This window comes from Nesoenas mayeri, assembly GCF_963082525.1.
Source record: "Nesoenas mayeri genome assembly, chromosome: 1".
In the NCBI taxonomy this organism is placed as follows: Eukaryota; Metazoa; Chordata; class Aves; order Columbiformes; family Columbidae; genus Nesoenas; species Nesoenas mayeri.
The window spans coordinates 194,435,384-194,455,656 of record NC_137541.1 but is presented as its reverse complement, the minus strand read 5'-3'; the positions used below and the strand labels follow the sequence as shown (position 1 = coordinate 194,455,656).

Genomic DNA, 20,273 nt, shown 5'->3' with positions numbered 1-20,273 from the left:
ACCCGTCATTTGGTTATCTTCAAGTCAGGTATTTTTTGAGTAATTGTTTTTCTACCTATCTGCTTTCACTAGTCGTAAGGTTCTGGATTTGTGGCTTTGGGTGTTGTGGTTTTTAAAAGATTTCATATTTTTATTTTATCTTTTCCAGGACTTAGAAAATGATGTAGCTTTTCAACAAGCAGCAAGAACAAGTCATGGTAGAAGACCCTCTGTAAGTACCTTTTAAAATATTATACATTGCAATAGTGTGGACTTTCTCTAGTGTCCTAACCCTAATTTTGCCACTAACACAAAACTTACCTTGGGAATCTCCTATCTTTTTTCTCTAGTATTAACATGATGTATTGAGTTTGCATGGCAAGGTTTTTGTAGCCAGGGGGGTGGCTTCTGTGAGAAGCTACTAGAAGCTTCCCCTATATCCGTGTGTGAAGTTGAGCCTGGGAAGAAGGGAGGGATGGGCGGAAGGTGTTTTGGTTTTATTTCTCATTATCCTAATCTGATTTTGATTGGTAATAAATTAATTTTCCCCAAGTTGTGTCTGTTTTTCCTGTGACAGTAACTGGTGGGTGATCTCTCCTTGTCCTTGTCTCGACCCACAAGCCTTTAGTTACATTTTCTCTCCCCTGTCCAGCTGAGGAGGGGTGTGATAGAGCAGATTTGGTGGGCACCTGATGTCTAGCCAAGGTCAACCCACCACACATGAAGATACAGACTTCAGTTATTTGTATGAAAAATAAATAATAAATAAAAAATAAGCAAAGCACAAGTCCCATTAAGTTCTGGAGCTAAGCTGGAACAAACAAGGAACTTTGGAAGTATGTATTCTTGTTTGATAAAATTAGATAAAACCCTATTAAAGAGCAAAATTATATATTCTGAAATAACTTGTTTAATGTTCTGTTAATAGAATTACTGGTTCTGACATACAATTATGAAGTTGACATACAGACTAGACAGTGGGATTTAGAAAACCAAGTGTTATTGTTCTGATCATTTCTTCCTACATATACATGTAACTTATGTTTATTTTCTTACTTTCATTTAGCTATGACTTAATCTTATATCAGTTTTCAAAACTAAATATAAAGTTGGTACCTGCACTTTAAAAGTATGTTCTGTACATCTATAGAAGAGCTGGAAGTGTCTGATTGATGTTATTTTTTTGCTAGAATAATCTGGTTCTACAAAGAGAATGCATTTTCTAACAATTGAAGCATAATTTCCATGAATTCTCTACAGAAACTCTATAGAAAGACTAGTAATTAACACAAATAGTTGTTAATTGATTTTTTGTTTTGTTTTGTTTTTTCACCCAGGTGACAGGCAAAATTCCTGGGACGTCATCTTCAAGACCTTTAGCTACTGGATTTGGGGTAGGTTTCTGTTGTGTTGTATTCTTAAGGAAAATTAGGTGTTTACCAAAAAATAAATTTACCATTTAATTCCTTGCACAAAGTGAGCTCTATATATACTACATGTATTCATTAATTTTAATTCATTCACAACTCCATTTGATCAAGGCATGTTACTGATTTGTTTTGTTTTGTTTTTTCTCCCAAACCATACTGCAAATGAACTTCTGTACTGCATAAGGCAGTAGATTCCAAGGTATTAACTTGGTTTTCTTGCAGAAGGAACTGGATGGCTTGTTATATGGGCTTGGGAAAGTTTTCTGAAAGTTAAGGTGAAATTAAGTCTTAGAAAATATGGGCATTCGAATCACTTGCAGTTTAATGAGAAAAGGTTGGTTATATTCTTTGGTATGCTTAAGCTATTGTATCCCTCAAATAACTAACACTTTAACCTGTTTTGCTATGGGAACAGAAGTTACGCACTAGTGATATATCCACTGTCCCCTTATCCCAATAAATTTCCAACCTGTTAGCCTGTCTTGACCAAATTTGAAAAGACAGTGCTCTTGGATATTAAGTTACTGTAAGTTTTATGACAAATAAAGATGGGAGATCACATTGCTATAGATCTCTAATGCATGTTAGCTGGGTAAAAATTTCAAGAACACTAAAGTTCTATTATAAGTCATTGAAATACAACTTTACTCTAAACCTTCTGTTACCTGCTTTGGATAGATTCCTTTTGAGACTGCTTTTTCTTAGCAGTTTTATTTGCAGATGTTTAGTGTAGTACTGTGCTGTGACAGGAAAAGCTATCTTGTTAAAGGAGAGTGCAAAGAGGCATTTGCTAAGGATAATAAATCCTGAGGTGTTTACCTGAATTAATTGAGCTAGAATCCTCCAAAGCATTGTCCAGTCCACAGTACTACCTGTTTCACTCTGCACATTTGCTTCTCGTGCACTACAGTCCTTGTTAATGTAGATTCAGCCTTAACAGAAAAAACGAAAAACAGTCATGATGTGTGATGGACAGTGGGTAAAATAGTAAAACATAGGCCTCTGAGTGGGAATTAGGGAATACTTTTTCATGGCCTGAAACCATTTATCTGTTCGTTTATCTGTTTGTACTGTATATTTGCAGCAATGTTTAGCACTTACTACTAAATATTTCACATTTATTTCTTTACATTCTTAACACTACTACAGAAGGACAATATGCGGCATGTCAGCTAATGGAAAAGATACCCCTTGGCAGTTTCAGAGTTTATATTTATTGTAAAATATTCAAGAAAGTATGACTGAAAATCTGCCCCTATATTAATCTCTTAGCAGCTGTACTGAGAACCTTACTGAACTATTTAATGTAAATTATTTGTTCAATTTAAAGGTAGTAATTTCAGTAATTTAATAATGGAAGGTACTGCTGCCTGAGATAAATTTCTATGAAATATTTTTTTAAAAGGTCTGACGGAAGTATCCACATAAAAACCAATATTGTGAAATTGTGCTAACTGAAGTGTTGAACATCTTCAAGTCTGTCAGGCACCGGCAGTATATTGCACATGAATAACATAGATGAGAATTTTGCTATGAGCTTATGTGAGAATTAGATCAGCTCTTAAAACTCAATATCGAGAAGACTTTGCAAAGCCTTTACAGTCTTCTAATGCTTTGTGAATGCCAGTTTCAAACAATTTACTTATTTTTGTAGTCAAAGGCAACTTTAAATTCATCTATGGGAAGACCAATGACAGGAGCTATACAGGTAAAAGTTTCAATATTTACATTTTAGATTGATTTAGAATGGTGAAGTTTTCTGATAAATACTGGTATCAATCCTGAACACTTAAAAGTTTGTTGAAACAATACCAAGTTGTTACACTGTTTTAATTTGTCTTTTTTTTTTTTTTTGAAAATACTGTTGTTGGAAAGCATGAGGGTTGTGATGAGTGTGTTATTTGAGCATAAGGTTGGAAGCAATACCAGTGTAGTACTTTGTAGCACTTATTGACATGCAGTGAGTAACTTTTCATTGAAATAGGAGTGAGGTGGATTCTGGTTTTAATGTTTTTCTTATGTACTTGTACTCTAATAAGAATCTGCTGTAATTTACCAATGTCTTTCCCACCACCACCCATAAGTAGATTGACTTAATGTTAAATATATCCATAGCCCCTCTATTCTTTTGTGTCAGCCCAGGAATTATTAGGGAGCACCAAGAGTAGGGCTTCTCCTGAAGGGAAGGCAAGCCAGGAGCCTAGAGGGAAGTCGTATGGCCAGTGGTGCAGGGGCCTCACCAGCCAGGACTCAGTCCCACAATACTTCAGCAAGGTATGCAAGATACACCCAGAAACTGTGGCCAGGTCCAACCAAAAGCCCAGAACATAAGGCAATATCGTGGTGATGAGGCAGATCCAACGTCAAGACAAAAGGCCGATGCGTAGGCCAGGATTAGGACTGATGATCACTGGCCAGGAACATAGTGACAAGGCAAGGCTAAGATCAATCCAGGAGGTCAGTCCACAGGTTGAATGAAACGTGGATCAAGGGACTCTGGCCAGGCATAGCTGTGGCTGACGTGGAAACCAGTAGTCCCCCAACAAAGCTCAGGCAGGGTCTGAGGGCCTAAGATTGAGTTTAAAGCTCCTGGAGCCATGGATAGGGTGTATGTTGCTGGAGGCCCCAGGTGAGTCTGGTCAGGGCCATTAAGTCTGATGAGGAGCAGCTGAGGGAGCTGGGGCTGTTCAGCCTGGAGAAAAGGAAACTGAGACCTTCTTACTCTCTACAAATACCTGAAAGGACGTTGTAGCATGGAGGGTGAAGGGCTCTTCTCCCAAGTAGCAAGTGATAGGACACGAGGAAATGGCCTCAAGTTGGGCCAGGGGAGCTTTAGATTGGATATTAGGAAAAAGTTCTTCATGGGAAAGGTTGTCAGGCATTGGAGCAGGCTGCCCTGGGAAGTGGTTGAGTCACTATCCATGGAGGTGTTTAAAAAACACATAGACGAGGTTCTTAGGGACATGATTTAGTGCCAGAATTAGGTTAACAGTTGGACTCAATGATCTTCAGGGTCTCTTCAAGCCAAAATGATTTAATGATTCTATTAAGGTTTCTTAGTGCACTCCATGTCTTGACAGGAAAATTGAATAAGCTGGCATGGGGCGGAGGTGGGACATTCTTATGTGGGGAGGCATTGTCTGGTAATAAGTTACAAATAGAAAAAAATTGTGGTTTGTTTATGCCTCTTCTTGTTTTGATAAAGCAAAACATTCTGATCCATGCTCTCATAGGATTCTGTTTATTGTCAATAAAAATTTAAAAAGCAACTGACTTCTCAAACACTGTGCCAGTGAGCTAAGGTACATTACGGATCTGAAGACCAACAATTAGTAAGAATTTTCTAAAAACGAAATATATTTGAAATTAAGTATCCAGAATACATATAAAAGTTACACAAGGTAATAGGTGTTGGTTTGTTTCAGTTACAGCTACCTTATAGTGATTGCACCTCTACTTTGTAGACAGTTATCACGGAATACCAGGTCAGAAGGGACCTCAAGGATCATCTGGTCCAACCTTTCTTGGCAAAAGCACAGTCTAGACAAGATGGCCCAGCACCCTGTCTAGCTGAATCTTAAAAGTATAAAGTGTTGGGGAATCCACCCATTCCTGGGGGAGATTATTCCAATGGCTCATTGTTCTCATTGTGTAAAATCTTTCTCCTGTGTCCAGTTGGAATGTCCCTGGGAATAACTTGCACCCATTACCCCTCATCTTTTCCATGTGAATCCTTATAAAACGGGAGTCTTCATCTTCTTTGTAGCCACCCTTTAAATACTGGAACATGGTGATAAGGTCATTCCTAAGCCTTCTTTTCTCAAGGCTAAACAAACCCGTATTATATGATGTATAATATTTGAGAAATACAAACATTTTCTTAAACATTCAGTTTACAGAGGTGGTAACACTGTTTTTGTGTGTGTGTGTGTTTAAAGGTTTTTGTAGTACATAACTGATATCTGTACTGTCTACAATATGTGTTTTAGGAAGATTTTAATTAATTTAGGAAGATTCTATTTTAATACATCTTCCTTTTTATTTAAGGATGGGGTTGCTCGACCAATGACAGCAGTCCATGCGGCAGGTTACACTAAGGCAGCTATGAGAGGTATGGTTTGTAGAAATCGCCAGCTGCCAGAGGGAGATGTTATTTTACAATTTGCAGTACTTTGTTAATTTTGCAGGTTCTTCATTTGATCCTCTTGGCCAAGCAAGAGGTCCCGCTCCACCTCTGGAAATGCAGAATCCAGACAGGTTTGTTCAGTTTTGTATTCAATTATTTCAAAGCACTAACAGCACCAAAAAAACACAACCGTAGTAAGAGTTTAAAAACAGCCAGGGAGTTAGGAAACCTGGAAGGGCCAAACTCTCAACTTTGGAATAATGCCACAAACATACATGTGAGTAGTTAGCTGACTCACCAGAACAGTTGCACTGACTTTCAAGAATGTCTTATTTCAGTGATTTCTGGTTCTGACTGTAGCTCAGCAACCTCAATGTAGCTGTTGCCACACAAATCCTGTTACATAGAATTGTGGAGGATTATGGAAGAGTGTGTGGCAGGCAAGGAACACCAGCTCTCTGGGAAGAACTTGGGGGAATTTTGCCTGCTGTTTTTCTTTGTTCACTCTGACCTTGTGGTCAGACCTTGTGGTACTTGAGGTAAAACTGAGGTAGAAGGTTTTGCAGGGTGGTGTGAATGTTGCGGATTTCACTGAGAACAAGTCATTGAGCTTTTCAATACAAAAGTTGTATTCCTCAAATGTAGCTATAAAGGAATAGGGAATCCTGCTGAAATGTTTGGTTATTTAACTGAGGAAAGAATCGAGATTAATAAAAACTATGTATTAAAATCTGCATTTGCAAGCTATACTTTGAAGTTATCTGTGCAAATAAAGGTTCAATTAATTGCTCTTCATCCAATATTTCATTTCGCTAGGTGTTGGATTTTAAAGGTTTACTAGCCCATCTGTTTGTTCTGTCATTACTTCTGAACAAATTGAGTCCATGAAACGTGCATGTCTGTCTTGTTCTTTTAAGAGGATTTGTTTTCTTATGTCTCTGTTCTCAAATTAAAAGTGTGAGCATGGTATCTTTGGGGGACCTTCTCTGGGCATAGTTTCACATTTTATTTTCTCTAAGGGGAAAACCAGTTAGTTGTGATATGTGATACATCACTGTGGTATTTTATTGAGAATATGCTGTGTAAAAGCTTAGTGTTTGCAGTTATGTTACTAGTGTTAATCCTTTTATTGTTATTTTCATTTTAGTTCAGAAGAGAAGATTAGGCAGTTGGAAAAAAAAGTGAACGAACTGGTTGAAGAAAGTTGCATTGCCAACAGCTGTGGAGACTTGAAATTGGTAATTTTTCTGGATTTCACTTCACTTTTGCTATTATGTGAAAAACAATCGATATAGATAGACATTTCAAACTGACTTGGGTTCAAACATTTCAAATTCTTAAAATCATCTTAATTCTAACTTTCCTATGACTCTTCCAATCCAGTGATACCTTGTATTGCCCAAAAAACCCCAAAGGTAGGAGCTCTGTGTATATATTTGTTAAGATTTCCGTGTTACAAAAGCTCCTTTCCACATATCTCCATTGGCCTCTTCAAGTGGGTCTGATGAATTAGTCATACTGGCACAGATTGCCCAGTTTAACCTATCGACTCTGTGGGAGGGGGAGACCCTTCTTCAGTACCAGGCTTGTAATGGGTATCTTTGCAGCATTTGATCCTCAGATATGTGAGGATCTTGTCTGAGTGACATTCCATTTTGTTGACGTTGCTTGGGCCCTATAAAGTATGGTAGACACTGTACTGCTTTTGTTGCAACATAAGGGGTCAGCATCAATATGAACTATTTCATCTTCTTTCACTCCTTCATACAAGGACACCTTCCAAGCTAAACAAACCCTAAAGTGCAAATGCCAGTATCCTTTATAGGAAGATGGCAATAAAACACATCAGCCTTGGGTTCCAGTGTATCAAAATAGCCTCCAACTCTTCCTTCTTGAGACTGGACTTATGTTTTATGCCATATGCTTTGGACTGGCTGGTTCTAGCTCCTAAACTCCTGGAGGCAGAGCAGGCTCAGCAGTCAGAAATAATGAGATATGTTTGGTTCTGAGGAATGTAGACTTCCTTTGTGCACCTTCATTGCCCTCTCAAGTTGATTGCATCTGATCTATAAGGGGAAAAATTAATTAGAGCTGTAAGAGACGGTGCTTCTTGCTCAGTCATCTGAGCTGCAAAATTTTTTATTCTAGGAGTGTATTCTGATGAGGTATTGTTAGAGGACAAGAATGGGTGAAGCATCTCTCCTGAACTGCTTAATGCTATCCGATACAGATCCTAGGCTAGACGGCCAAAATTCCTTACAAAGCTTGCAAGTGGTCTGTAATGGTCCAAGCCTTGCTACAAATCCGGAAAATGACAATGGTGTTTGTCCACTGTACACAATGTCTATATTTGTGAATCAAGCAGTAGGTTTGTAAATTTTTTTAGTGTAGTTTAGCACAGTTTTGGCCCAGGCTAACTAGCATTTTTCTAAACAGTTCCTAGATATGGTTGACAGTAACTAGAGATAAGGAACCATTTCCAATAGGCAGTTTGAATGTATTTGATCTGTTGTAGAGGTTACTAGAGTGGTGTCGTGCCAGTTAGTAGTGGCTAAATAACAGGTTCTATCCCAGTTGATTTACATCTAGTATAGATGTAATGAGTGAGTTCAAGCTGTTTGGACAAGTTAGCACTTGTAATAAATGTCTCTTTGTCTGACACAAAGGAATATTTTTTCTGTCTGCACTCTGATTCAGACAATTTCAAGTATCTCTTTAGGTCTTGTGAAACATGGTGGGTAAAGCATCATTTAATCTTACCTCAGCTGCAGTTTGGATCTGTTAAGAAGAATGCAGTCTATATTTTGATAGATCATCTTTGTTCAGAAGTCTTTGTCTTTGCATTGAGGTCTACAATTGATTCAGCTCTCAGGAGCCATGCTAGACGTAGTGACCATGAGGGCTCTCTTATCTTGAATGGATTATATATTGTCCAGTGCTCTCCACACACACTGATGATCTACTTAGCTCTGTTATGCAGGGTGATATTGTGTGCCTGTGTGGTGCATCTTATCAGAGTACATATGTTATCCTTACAGTCTTATCTATACTTGGCAGATTTCTTTAGTAGTTATCCTTTATTTGCATGTGTGCAATGTGCACATGCACATTTATGTGCACTTTCTATGATAAATGCAAGTAGAAAAATCTTCCAGGGTTAAGTGATTGTGACGTGTGTATTTGTGTGACTGCACTTCTCTAAAATTATATACCTAAGCAGACTTAGACTAACTGAATGTCTGCTTGTTGCTAATTAACATCTTTCTGTGGGTTATATTGCTGCTTTTCAGGCATTTGGTACAGTCTGTGCATCTAAAGAAAATGGACATAAGTATATCTTTTTTGTACTAGTTTGGAATGTATTTTGCCATCTTGGGTAAGTAAGATTCAAGGCATTGCTAAATTCTATTATTTTGTTTAAGGCTCTGGAAAAAGCAAAAGAGGCTGGAAGAAAGGAAAGAGTATTGGTGAGACAACGTGAACAAATTGCTACTCCAGAAGACATCAACCTAGACCTCACTTACTCAGTAAGTGCTTAGAAATCTTCGATGAGTGAAAGGCATTGGTAGCAAACATCCTAGAGACATTTCAGTGTTTGCTGAGTGTGTGTGTGTTGTAATGCTCCTAGCGGTGTACCAGGTCAGTTATGATCTACATTTGGGAACAGGGGAAGTTTATGAAGATGAAGTGAATGACTTCTTGAAGTTAAAACTTAACATTAGATTGTAACAATCCATTTTTGTAATTGAGTCTCTTCCCTTGTAATCTCAAGTACCAGAGAAATGACATAGTCAACATTAAGTGAAGAACAATGCCCATGAGCATCTACTCCAGCTACAAAAAAATGCTTATCAAAATATAACAGATGTAAACCCTGTACTTTAAAAATAGTCTAGAAAATGTAACCTGCCAAGAGAAGAAAACAGATCAGACACTGCCTTTACCTTGAAGCATAAAGTGACAGAGAATGTATTGCATGAAATAAGATATATTAGTATTCCTAAATCCTGAATCTTAAAGCAGGTATATAGATTTACGTTCTGGTTTTCAAATTAATAGTAGACTTTTTTTTTTTTTTTTTCTTAAACGATACAATAGACATAAATATACTTAGAGGGAATTTGAAGTTGTGCTCCAGGTAGTTCTGTAGAGAAAATTATTAACAATGAATACATTGAGTTAGGCAGACCTAGTAATTTACTTCATGGTGAAGGTCAGAGTAAAGCTGAGGGAAAAATGTAAAGATATTTTATCTGACACCAACAGAACTGTTTTGAAACAGCAGTTTGGAAAAATTCTCTCTTCATAAACTAAGTGACTGCAGGTAGTAGGACTGTTTTCCACAGGTCATAAATTGGAGTAATAAATTACATTTTCTGAGAATTATCTTGTATGGATGTTTTTTCATACCTGTGAATTATAAAATTGTGTTTACACATGTTTAAGGTCTGCTAAGCGTGACCTTTATTGGTAGCTATTTAAGTACAAAAATAAAAGAATTACCTAGAATAAATAGATTTGAAACTTGTTTTCTCTATGTCGATGTGCAAGAACAAAGGAGCATGGGACGCTTAAAACTGGTAAAAGCAATACTTCCAAGGTAAATTAACTTCAAATTATCCATTTTGAATTCACGTTTATTACTCTTGAGAGAACAACATTATTTTATTGTACCTATAATTCAATTTTTCTGTAGGTTCTTTTCAATCTTGCCAGTCAGTATGCTGCTAATGAAATGTATGCTGAAGCACTGAATACTTACCAAGTTATAGTGAAGAATAAGATGTTCAGCAATGGAGGTAGGTTACATTCCAAAGTGGATTAAAATTGGTAGTCAGGCATTCAAAATAGGGACTTCATCTGCATGATGTTGACTCGCAGAGATCTCAGCCTTCATGTGTGCCAGTCACAGTGGCTGAGAGATACTCATAATCTCTGAGTGAGTATAACTTAATGAGCTCTTTCCTTTCCGTAGGCTTTCTTTCCATAGGCTAAGCTACATGTAAAGCTAAATATCATTTTCTCATGCAGCACTATATTCTCTGCTCTGATACTAATTTTTTCTCTTTCAACTCAGCTTTCCACTTCCGAAAGCTTCTTTTAGTACTTTGCACATCTTTGAGATTCCTATAGTGCACTTTTCTCAGAGATGCCTTTTTGCAGCTGTCTTCCTGGAGAGCACTATAAATAATCCCTCAATTCACAATCAAAATCAGAATACATCGTCCATCGATAGTTCTTTTCTAGGTTTCATTACTACTTCATTTTCTGAGTGAAAATTCACAAAGGGCTGTTCTGTGCAGCACTTCTTTAAAGGGCCAGTGGTACCCCATAATGAAGACAAATTTATTAAGAAGTTGTTCTACTCTGTCACTCTGAAACAATTTAAAAACGCCGTAACTATAACTATGCTTCTAAAGTCTGTAACTCATTGACTTCTTCTGACAGGTAGACTGAAGGTGAATATGGGAAATATATATTTAAAACAACGGAACTATTCCAAAGCTATCAAATTCTACCGTATGGCTCTAGACCAGATTCCTAGTGCCCACAAAGAGATGAGGTGAGTTTCTACCAGTAGGCATGGTTTTGAAATACAAGTTTTGGCTACAGTGTGATTTGATAATTAAAAATATAACCTAATCCTGATTTCTTTACTTAGGATTAAAATAATGGAAAATATTGGAGTTGCATTTATTAAAACTGGCCAATACATTGATGCCATTTCTTCATTTGAACATATAATGAGCATGTCTCCAAACCTGAAGGCAGGCTTCAACTTGATCCTATGTTACTATGCTATTGGAAATGGTGAGCAAATGAAAAAAGCCTTTCAAAAACTGATTGCAGTTCCCTCAGAAGTGGATTATGATGACAAATACATTTCACCAAACGTAAGTTTGAACAAAATAAACCGTGTCTTTATATGATAAATCCGGAGAAAGGGTTAGAGACATTGAATGCTTGAACTATACTGAATATATAAATCCACATCTGTTTATGTATCTAAAATATATATATATTTTTTTATTATTATTATTATTTTTATTTTTTTTTAACCAGAAAATCCTAGTTTGCAAATGCTTATTTTAGTTTATTAGACATTGTTGGGAACTGGACTTTCTTTGTACCATGAAACCAGCAGCTTATGACGCTAAAGGCAGGAAAAAGTAATTAATAGGTTTGGGGTCCATCTCAGAAAAGTCCTATGTAAAAAGATCAAGGCAAGCCCTTTATATTCTGTTTACAGTCTTTTTTCAATGATGCAAGGCTTCCACTTTTGGTCCTGAAGATCAAAGATATAATTAGTCTTCAAACTGTTTGCAGCTTAAGAGTAGCTGTTGCTTCCTATTGTCCTAGCATAAGCAAATAGTATTTAATATATGAAGCATATGTATTTATTTTTATGTATCGATAAATATGTATATAATTTCTTATATATCTTTTTATGCATAATTGATACGTGTATAGTTGTGTTAGAAATTATGGAACAGTAAGGGTCATTAAACATGTGAATTAATTGTAGATTATGTAACATAATTAATTGGAAGAAAAGCTTTAGACTGTAGAAGTCCTTTCTAAGGATAGGCAGGTTACAGTTTTAACAGACATTCCAAGTTCTGAATTTTGTTATGAAGGGGTCAGAGGAAAGATCACAAAGTGTCCTTCTGGTCTTTATTTTGTATAGATCTATGATCTGTTCCCAATAAATGAGAAAGCGGTGGCTACGCAGCATAGCTGCATTAGTTCTTTTAGATCCAACAGAAATGTGTGATGGAAACTACAAGGTGACCATGTGAGTTGTGGTAATAAGAAGGTAGCACAAGTCCTCAGCTGCTGAATAGCACTGCAGTTCAGCAGATTCTTAAGCGTGCTCTTATTTTTAAGGATGTGAGTATTCTCACTGTGATTTGCAGCCTTCCCATTCTGACACACAATATTAACTACACCTGTTAACAATCCTAATGTGAGCTATGACCATAGACATGAGCAGAAAATTGGAATTAAAGTAGTTATAATGCCAAATTTCAGTTTTTGTGCTTAGAAAACTACTTTAAACTGGAGCTAGCTTTTTGAAATGTGGAAAGTAAATAACTGGCGTTATAGACTATGTTATTTGCATCAATTTATGTTTACAGTAATTGTCTATAAATAGTTAAACTGCATGTACACTGGCATAATTTGCAGTTGTTTTGTCCCCCTCCAGGATGATCCACATACAAATCTGCTGATTGAAGCAATTAAAAATGACAGCTTAAGACAAATAGAACTTGAGAGGTAATGGTGGAGTATATTCTTTCTTGAATTTGATTCCATGGACTTTAGTTTCTGAAAGTATTATCAGTCTTCTCACGTGCCCACAGCTCTTGTTATAAAGTGGCCTCAATTCTTAGGCAAGAACATGCTTGGAAGAACTGGTTGGATCACTCAGTTTAGTGTACTGCGTTGAAGTAAAATATCTACCCCAAGTGCTGTAGGTTACACTGCTTAAAACTTGCAGCATTGGGTTTTCTTTGAAATACAACTACCCTGTGCGGTGAAAGGAAAACAGAAAAAACTTAGAACTTCATCAAGATAGAAGGTAGTAGTGGTAGCAGAGGACTAGTTAGATTGATTCTAAGATTGTCCAGAGTGCAGGAAGAAGCAAGAATGAGATTTTTTTTTTTTTTTTTTTTCCTACAGATATGTTTTTGAAATGGTGATGTGTTTGTGTGTTGGGGTTTAATTTTTGTTTTCTTTTCCTTAGGAAATCCATGGCAGAGGAATACATCATGACAGCTGCTAAACTCATTGCACCAGTAATTGAGACATCTTTTGCAGTCGGCTATGACTGGTAAGAGTCAAGGGGGGCTTTTTTTTGTCTGAACTATATACCATTCTCTCATGCTGGTTGTGAAACCAGATTCACAAACAAACAGTCTGGACAACCGTTTACACATCTCAAACACAAGTGTCCAGGCAATTTTCAGTTTGCCTCCAAAATGCCGTGGAGAACAAAACAAAGCATTAGACTCTCTTCTGTGTTAAAAATTAATTTCATTTATCATTGAAACTCAACTGTTAATTATACATTTTGATCTGTTCTGTGTTAGCACAATAAGAGCTCCTTAAAGTTCAATTGAGTTTGAAAGCTCAGTTTGAAAACTGACAAACTTTTAAAGCTCTTGATAGACAAATGCTGTACAGAAGGCAGTGGTTGCTACTCTTTACTGTTAGTTTGAAGATAGCATAAGGAAGACTTGGGGTGCCTAAGAAGTTTGCATTACTCCATGGAGTCATTATTTAAAACATGTGAATCTAAATATTTTTTAGGTTTATTTGTAAACTTAATTTACTGTTTCTTAAACATTTTTAGAAGTGTATACAGTGGTAGACTGCTGATACAGTTTACCATTTTGATTTAATGTCCACTTTATTTTTTTAATTTACAGTTTAGCTTTTGCTTTCTGTGGTATTTTCTACAGCAGAATACTCTTTGCTTTAAAACAAAATAAGACACACATTTCCTTTAAGGACAGTCTAAAAATTATTAGCATAACTTTTCAAGATGCAGTTTTTAGTTTGCTATTACAAGGACTTACTTGGATATTTTTAGTATTTTTATAATGTTACTGGAAAACAACATGTATGCAAATGAGTCTGCATCTGCAGCCACAACATTACTAGCAGATATGTTCCGTGTTTGGGAAGTGAAGGAAGTTTGATGGGAAAAGAGAACGTTCCTTTACCTCTTTTGTTTTGCTTTGTGTTTTGTGGGGTTTTTTTGGCCAGTTAGGATTATTGTCAAATTTTGCAGGTCCTCTAATTATAATTTACTGATAAAACTGTTTATACGAACACAAAATAATCTCACACAGACATGTTTAGTCTGCTAGAGTCCACAAGGTGGTGTTTGATGCTTTAATAATCATTATAATCTTATAATTTCCCTACTTCCACCATTCTTACTTACCAGAGCTTAAACAGTATTTATTGTGAAAATTAGCTTGCTGCTTCAGAACATGTTAGCATAAGTAAGTCAGATTTATTTGCTCTGTATCTTCTTTTTTGTTCAAGAAAACTGGAAAAGGTTGTCACATATTCCGTTTCCTTAGTGCTGTCCAGAAAATCCTTGTCGTGAAGTAAAACCCTCATATCTGTTCTGGCTAATTAATCACTTTCTGGTGAGATGTGTGGGATTCTTGGTGTATATCGGGACAGATTTACACTGTTCTTCACGGAGCTTGAATTCCTCAGCCTAGAAGTTTAACCAGCAGTTTGAGCTTTGTTTTCCAAATACTGTGCTTTGTTATGAGCCCTCTGAGTGCTAAATATGCTTTTAATCAGATTAATTTTATTTACAGAAATAAAGTCAGGAAAAATAATCTTCGGATTTCATAACTTCATACTTAAAATGTGACATAATCTTGGGATTATTCCATCATGTTCCACGAGGAACGGTTGGATAGTTAGATTTCATTGCATTTTATGATTAAAAGATGTTAACAGTAACACTTGAAAACTAGTTTCTGATTTTTATTACAGATGTCTTTGCAGAAGTTGCTATTTTTTTGAATATAATTTTTCCTCCAACATCAAAAGGCACTTGTATAATTTGTAGAGAGACTGTCTATGTGCCAAACCAATTATAGCAGCAGGCAGCTTGTTAAATTAAACTTTTGTTGGCAAATTAGCCAACTATTATTAGAAGAAAAGAAAAAGGCTTTCCACCACTTAAAAAAGAAATGGAAGGGATTGAAGAAGCATCCTGCAAAGTTGTTCATTTAGTGGGCTTAGTTCCAAACACTTCGAGAGAACAGTATATGCATACGATAAATAAAGGTCTTGCTTCAGATGATCAGCTAATTTTAATATAGCACTTCAGACCCTGGAAAATGGTGCGTGTGAATGAACATCTGAACTCTCTGCTGTGTTCTGTTCTGCCCTTATTTTGCAGAAGACCCTAAGGCAACTGGGGGATGACCAGAAAGAAGTTTATTATTATGACATTAATATTATTATGTAGCTCAGGGACACGATCTGCAGTTTCTGGCTTTGTTCACTAAGCTGCTTTATGGGTTTGGTAGTATATGCAACAGGACATCAGGTTAGAAAAATCATCTGGTGGAATATATTAAAAAAAATGGTTTGAAAAATGATCTTAGTATCTGACATCAAGCATCACTGATTGATGGACAATAACATAATATTTGGGTAGCTGACTGAAAAAAATGAGATCAGATAGCATTGTTAAGGTAGGTTATGGGAATAAAATGTTTTTTCAAATATTTTTAATCAAAGTGCTCTTTGCCTCTGTAAAGAAAGCATAACTAAGAACAACTCATTTTGAAAAGTGAGTTGGCTGCAAAAGTAACTTAAAGTGGCATTTGCACAGATGCATTTTATTTATCTTTATGGCTTGCTTTCTGTTGCAGGTGTGTTGAAGTAGTTAAAGCTTCCCACTATGTAGAGTTAGCCAATGACCTGGAAATAAATAAAGCTACTACTTACTTGAGGCAGCAGGATTTTAACCAGGTATAGTAACTTTTCAAAATACTATTTTTAATACTGTATTGGCAAAGATATCTTTCTTAGCCACAGCATATTTTTCAGCAAGGAAAATAATGATTTATGCAAACATAATTACATTGATGCTGCTCAGTAAAATAACTTCATAAAAACACTGGCAAGAGATGGGTTTAATATAAATGAAATTTCTACCACAGAAGTTACAGTGAATGCAGTTCACTTCAAAATTAAGGCACCTAAATTTAGTTATCTCTGCTGGGTGTCCAAGCTGTCACTAACTGTAGTTATTGGAACTGTAGTCAGTACAGTCTATAGAGCCTGAGAAGCATGTTGCTAATCAATGTGGAGCTGTTTTCATTAGTATGAGCTGAATCTTTCTCTCAATCAGGTTGACTATAGTACCAAAACTTATGCAGATGCACTTTATATTCATAATTGTTCTTTATATTATGGTATTCTCACTGTTCCCTGTGTGTTATGGCATTCCCTAAAATACTATAATCTGACCTCAGCCATTGAAATAAAAACTGGAATTAAATTAAGCATCTGGTGAGGAGATTGGACAGTTCTGCATCTCTTATAAAAGATTGTCTCCCTTGCGGGCACAGAGGGCCAGCATGAATCACCATTGCTGAAAAGATGTTACAGCAGTTCTAAGCAATAATGTGTACTAAAAAATGAGAAAGGTCATAGAAAAGATGCAGTATCATTACTTCCAAGTTTTGAGCTTATTGCTCAAAATTCAACTGGCAGAAGTTCAGACGACAGATCTACCGAAATCTTTGTGATTTTTACAGTTTTTATCATGCATATTATTTTGTTCCATTTTAATTGGTTTGTTATACTTTTAAATATATATATGTGAAGTAACTTTTGACTATGTTGAAATTATTTAAGTAAGTTTATGTAGGTTAGATTTCTTTCTGCAACCAGCCATACAAGCACAAGTTAGACAAATTTCTGCCAATGAATTTTATCCTGAACTGCCTTCATGTTAAAAATTATCACCAGTCTCTTGCTAATAAGTACAGCAGGTTGTTAATTGTAGCTTTCCTTTTCTATGCATATAAATTGCCAATGCAGGTGTATAAATTCATACCAAAACTTACCATGTTTAAGTTTTTTATATTATCTAAGTGAATGTGCAGCTTTCTTATAGTGTTTTAGGATGTACAGATTTTTTTTGCCTTTAATCAAATTTTTGTAGGTTTTGTAGGTTGTGGGACAATTTACAGTTCCAGATTTTTGTCAAAATTGTCATGTGGTCTTTGCCTGTGAAAAAAGGTGTGGTTTGAACTGTGAGCAGTTGGAAAAGAGCTTTATCTGAACAAAAGGAAACTTGGGTACATGACAAGATTTGCTGAATTTCCTTCTAACATGCACCGTTCGGTGCATTCAATGCTGAATAAATAAGGAACATAGCAGCCCCCGGGTTTGCACATGTGGCAAGAAGTATGAGGGATCATATGTAGCAAAATGACAGCTGAAGCTGAATACCTTTGTTGTCTCGTAAGGTTCTTCACCTCCCTGGAGGGAGGCACACAGGGCCATGTGCTTAACTCCAGCACACTTTTCATTCTCATATTTAAGCTCTTCTGGTTTCCTGAGCAGCTCTTGCTTCTCCTATCTTCTTCTCCTTCCCTGTAGATACAGCAAGGGAGTTATCCTTTATTGCACTTTGTGTTGGAGAGTTTGGAAAATTTGGGGCATATCTAGTAGCTTTATTGATGATAGCTTTTGAAAAATCAGAGTATTACAGGTAGGTAAACAGTCGTACGATCTGAAGAGTTTACTATTTTGGTGGTATTTTTTTGTGATTTCCAGTTAGCATCCAGTATGGGTAAAAAAAATAATTCTGAGGTAAAATGAGATACAGAGATTGTTGGTGATGTTTCTGTGGAGTACTCCAATGGGGGGACAGGGGAGGGTGCTGGCAGTTAGGAGTAAGGGGAGAAGATGCCCTTTTTAGTTTGATTATGTGATAGAAGACCTTTAACCTGCTCTGCAACTACTTAGTAGCAGAGTTGGACTGCAGAATGGTGATTGTAGAGAGTCTTGTTGTTGTTGTTCCAATAAAACTGCAGCTGCCACTTAGATCTATCCTGTCTGTTGTTCATATACTTATCAACTCGCCACCTGTTCAACACACCTTTGGCTGAAGAACAAGAATGGAAACTTTTTGAAATATTCAGTTACAAGGCTGAAAGTTTTATTGTTTTGCAAAAAAAAGAACTAAAATAGATTTCTGCTGTACCTATAATGGGCTTAACTATGTGCTCATTGTAATGAATATATTATTATAAAACAATCCTAGCCAAAAAAACCAAACCAAAACAACAACAAAAACCCAGGGTACAAATTACCCTAATATGTCTAGATTGTAATTTATTAATAAGGGATCTTGTGTATTAGATATTTTGAATATTTTCTTAATTTCAAAGAAAAACTTTGAAAACTAATTTAAAACCAAAATTCTGTAGTTAGCCGTGCAACTCCATAACATCTTTGGCAGGCCCAGCTTGGGGCAGGCAAGCTGCTTTGAAGCTTAACTTCTGTAAGCAAATAACTTAGGTACGTGGGAAACATGCTACAAAGAATAGTTTGGATAGTCTGTGTTTTGATTGTTGAATCTAAGTAATTGTTATTGTTAAAAAGTTAGAAGTTATTTAGAAATATATACATTTAGCTGATAATACAGTGAGACCATTTTTATTTTGCAAGGACGAAAGGAGAATTGCTATAGATTTTCATCCAAGGGCTCATAGTTGCTGAAATGGTTCAAGAGACCTGTAATGTAATTTACCAGTAACTGAACAGAGTTCAGAGTCATATGAATTTTTCATTATACATGAGAAAGAGATTACTTCCATGCCAACGTTTATCTTCAAAGGTGCCATTGAGCAGTAAAAGCAAAGGTAAACAAATCAGCTACAATGAGAAATGGCTTTTCAGAAAATGACTTCGAATTATAGCTCGAAGTTCACTAAAAATAAATTCCACGAAGAAGCAAGTATTTGCTTAGGAATAGAGTACCTCAGATACAGTAGTGTTACATCTGTAAACATTTGGGACCATTTCCTTTTTGGAGAAAGTCACAGATGTATATAGAAGTTTAAAATTATCATAGTGGAAGTCTTCCATTTCAGAGATCACAAAATCTAGAGCCTAACTTTTGAAATGCTTTCCTTGATTGAAATCCGTGTATTTCTTTAGAGAATTTTCTATTATTAGGAAAAATATTATTTTCTTTAGTAGTTCATGGTTCTTGGGTGGAATGTAGTCGACTAAATCAATGAACTGCATCTAGTTGTATATACTTTGTCATTTTACACATCATTAGTAGTCATGGTTTTGTGTAAAGTAAGTGTAAAATATGTATGACGGTCACTTAAAACTTGTTTCCTTTATGTTTGTTTTGGCATTCCACATACAGTATCATGCATTCACTTTGACATGTAAACAGCAGCTGTAGGTTTCATACAAAGGAAGAAAGAAACTTTTGAATTCCCAGTGTTAATGGCTAAATTGAGGTGACCACATCTATGTTGTAATAGATGATGGAACTGGGCTCACTGTGATATTCTAACAGTTTGTGTAGTTAATATAAATATTTAGTGTAAAGAAAACAGATTTTCTTAATAATTTAGTCTGCAGTTATGAATGTAATCTCATAGTCCATGAAACAAAACCACTCCCTTTTATTTCAAAGTTTTTTGATAATTTATTAGCTATGAAATTGCTTACTTTTTGTCCATAAACTTCTTAATTTTGAAGTTTATGAAATTCAGTTTTCTTGTAAAAGTTAAAAAATTCTGATAGCCTCAGTCTTCACATTTGAATACTTCCTAAACTTAGACAGGCATCAGCTCCTTACTGCACAAAACAACTGCAAGTTGAAATCCAGTCCTATATTGTCTTGCATTTTTTAAATATATATATAGTATGTACTTTTTTAGCTTTTTTTAATAAGAGTTCTAATGTCAGTCCTTTTGTGTTCACTTGAAGAAAGATAGGTATGAGAATTTTCATTAGTTGAAGAGATTAAAAGCAAATAATATAAATTTGTGGTTTGTATGTATAGAATTGTCATATCTGTGTACTTCAAGGTAGCCATTTCTCATCTAAATTTTGAAGAAGTAATAGCCAATGCTATTGAAATTTTGTGACCAAGATTAATATTATGTATAATATATAATTCTGTGTGTACATGTTTACAAGTGTGTGTTACA

The 20,273-nt window shown here is 35.8% G+C and overlaps 1 protein-coding gene across 3 annotated transcripts in view; it reads left to right on the top strand.

Moving 5' to 3' along the window:
• IFT88 (intraflagellar transport 88) overlaps window positions 1-20,273 on the top strand; it is a 48,455-nt gene that overhangs the window by 2,087 nt on the left and 26,095 nt on the right. For 2 of the 3 annotated variants that reach the window (XM_080363331.1, XM_080363329.1), the window contains exons 3-15: window positions 149-211; window positions 1,317-1,373; window positions 3,064-3,117; window positions 5,457-5,520; window positions 5,597-5,666; window positions 6,683-6,773; window positions 8,958-9,062; window positions 10,232-10,338; window positions 10,988-11,098; window positions 11,198-11,429; window positions 12,743-12,813; window positions 13,283-13,369; window positions 15,951-16,050. In XM_080363331.1, coding sequence (XP_080219457.1) covers window positions 149-211; window positions 1,317-1,373; window positions 3,064-3,117; window positions 5,457-5,520; window positions 5,597-5,666; window positions 6,683-6,773; window positions 8,958-9,062; window positions 10,232-10,338; window positions 10,988-11,098; window positions 11,198-11,429; window positions 12,743-12,813; window positions 13,283-13,369; window positions 15,951-16,050 — 1,212 coding nt within the window. The remainder of the gene's footprint in view (window positions 1-148; window positions 212-1,316; window positions 1,374-3,063; window positions 3,118-5,456; window positions 5,521-5,596; window positions 5,667-6,682; window positions 6,774-8,957; window positions 9,063-10,231; window positions 10,339-10,987; window positions 11,099-11,197; window positions 11,430-12,742; window positions 12,814-13,282; window positions 13,370-15,950; window positions 16,051-20,273) is intronic. The other variant, XM_080363330.1, reaches the window with a different exon arrangement.